Genomic DNA, 861 nt, shown 5'->3' with positions numbered 1-861 from the left:
TTGTTTTGCCACACATACCGGAAGTGAACGTCACGATTTAGCGCCCCCAATAGTTGAATCTGTACAAATGGTTAGTTTCACCATGGCCTGTGGTAAAACTAACCACGTCGATAAATCCCAGTGCGAACGACAGGAAGTTTACCCATTGGAATGTTACCCACAGTCTCGGTAAAAATTTCCCTATTTTAAATCCAGTGCGATTGCGGCTTTAAATGGTACTAGATCAGGGGTGGAAAAAGTTCTTTTGAAAATGCAAGGAAGGCAGTAGTTATGTAATCTACTTTGAAAGTGACAACTTACATTTGGCATTGGGCAGCATCCATATTGTCCACTACTCAGTTTACAGCAAGTATTGCCATCTGGACATTCAGACTGACCATCGGGACACATTACAGACTCCAATTTGACAATTTTAGCTTCAGTCTTCTCTACCCATGGGAGTGTGAGGGCGCCCTTTGTACATGTTCCTGCACCGGTGTTGCAGGTGTAGCCACTTGGACAACAATGGAGTCCATCACTGCAACACACAGCCTACAAGTTGAAAAAGTATGAAAACAATCAGAACAAAATTTTTTTAATGGGTTATCTTAAATGGTACTAGATCAGGGGTGGAAAAAGTTCTTTTGAAAATGCGAGGAAGGCAGTAGTTATGTAATCTACTCTGAAAGTGACAACTTACATTTGGCATTGGGCAGCATCCATATTGTCCACTACTCAGTTTACAGCAAGTATTGCCATCTGGACATTCAGACTGACCATCGGGACACATTACTGACTCCAATTTGACAATTTTAGTTTCAGTCTTCTCTACCCATGGGAGTGTGAGGGCGCCCTTTGTACATGTTCCTGCACCGGTGTCGC

The 861-nt window shown here is 42.9% G+C and overlaps 1 protein-coding gene across 1 annotated transcript; it reads right to left on the bottom strand.

Annotated features, from left to right (window-relative positions):
* Nucleotides 1–165: 165 nt before the first annotated feature.
* Nucleotides 166–856, bottom strand: LOC117125575 (progranulin-like; the record flags this gene model as incomplete). The annotated part of the gene is made up of 2 exons (XM_033272104.1): nt 166–531; nt 680–856. Coding segments are annotated over 2 exons (528 nt in total), but the record flags the coding sequence as incomplete, so codon positions are not given.
* Between the last annotated feature and the right edge of the window lie 5 nt (nt 857–861).

The sequence above is a fragment of the Anneissia japonica genome, unplaced genomic scaffold (genome assembly GCF_011630105.1).
Source record: "Anneissia japonica isolate Jap-2015-1 unplaced genomic scaffold, ASM1163010v1 scaffold159160_len901_cov105, whole genome shotgun sequence".
NCBI lineage: Eukaryota > Metazoa > Echinodermata > Crinoidea > Comatulida > Comatulidae > Anneissia > Anneissia japonica.
Note: the sequence above shows the minus strand (reverse complement) of the source record. Positions and strands in the feature narration are given on the sequence as shown.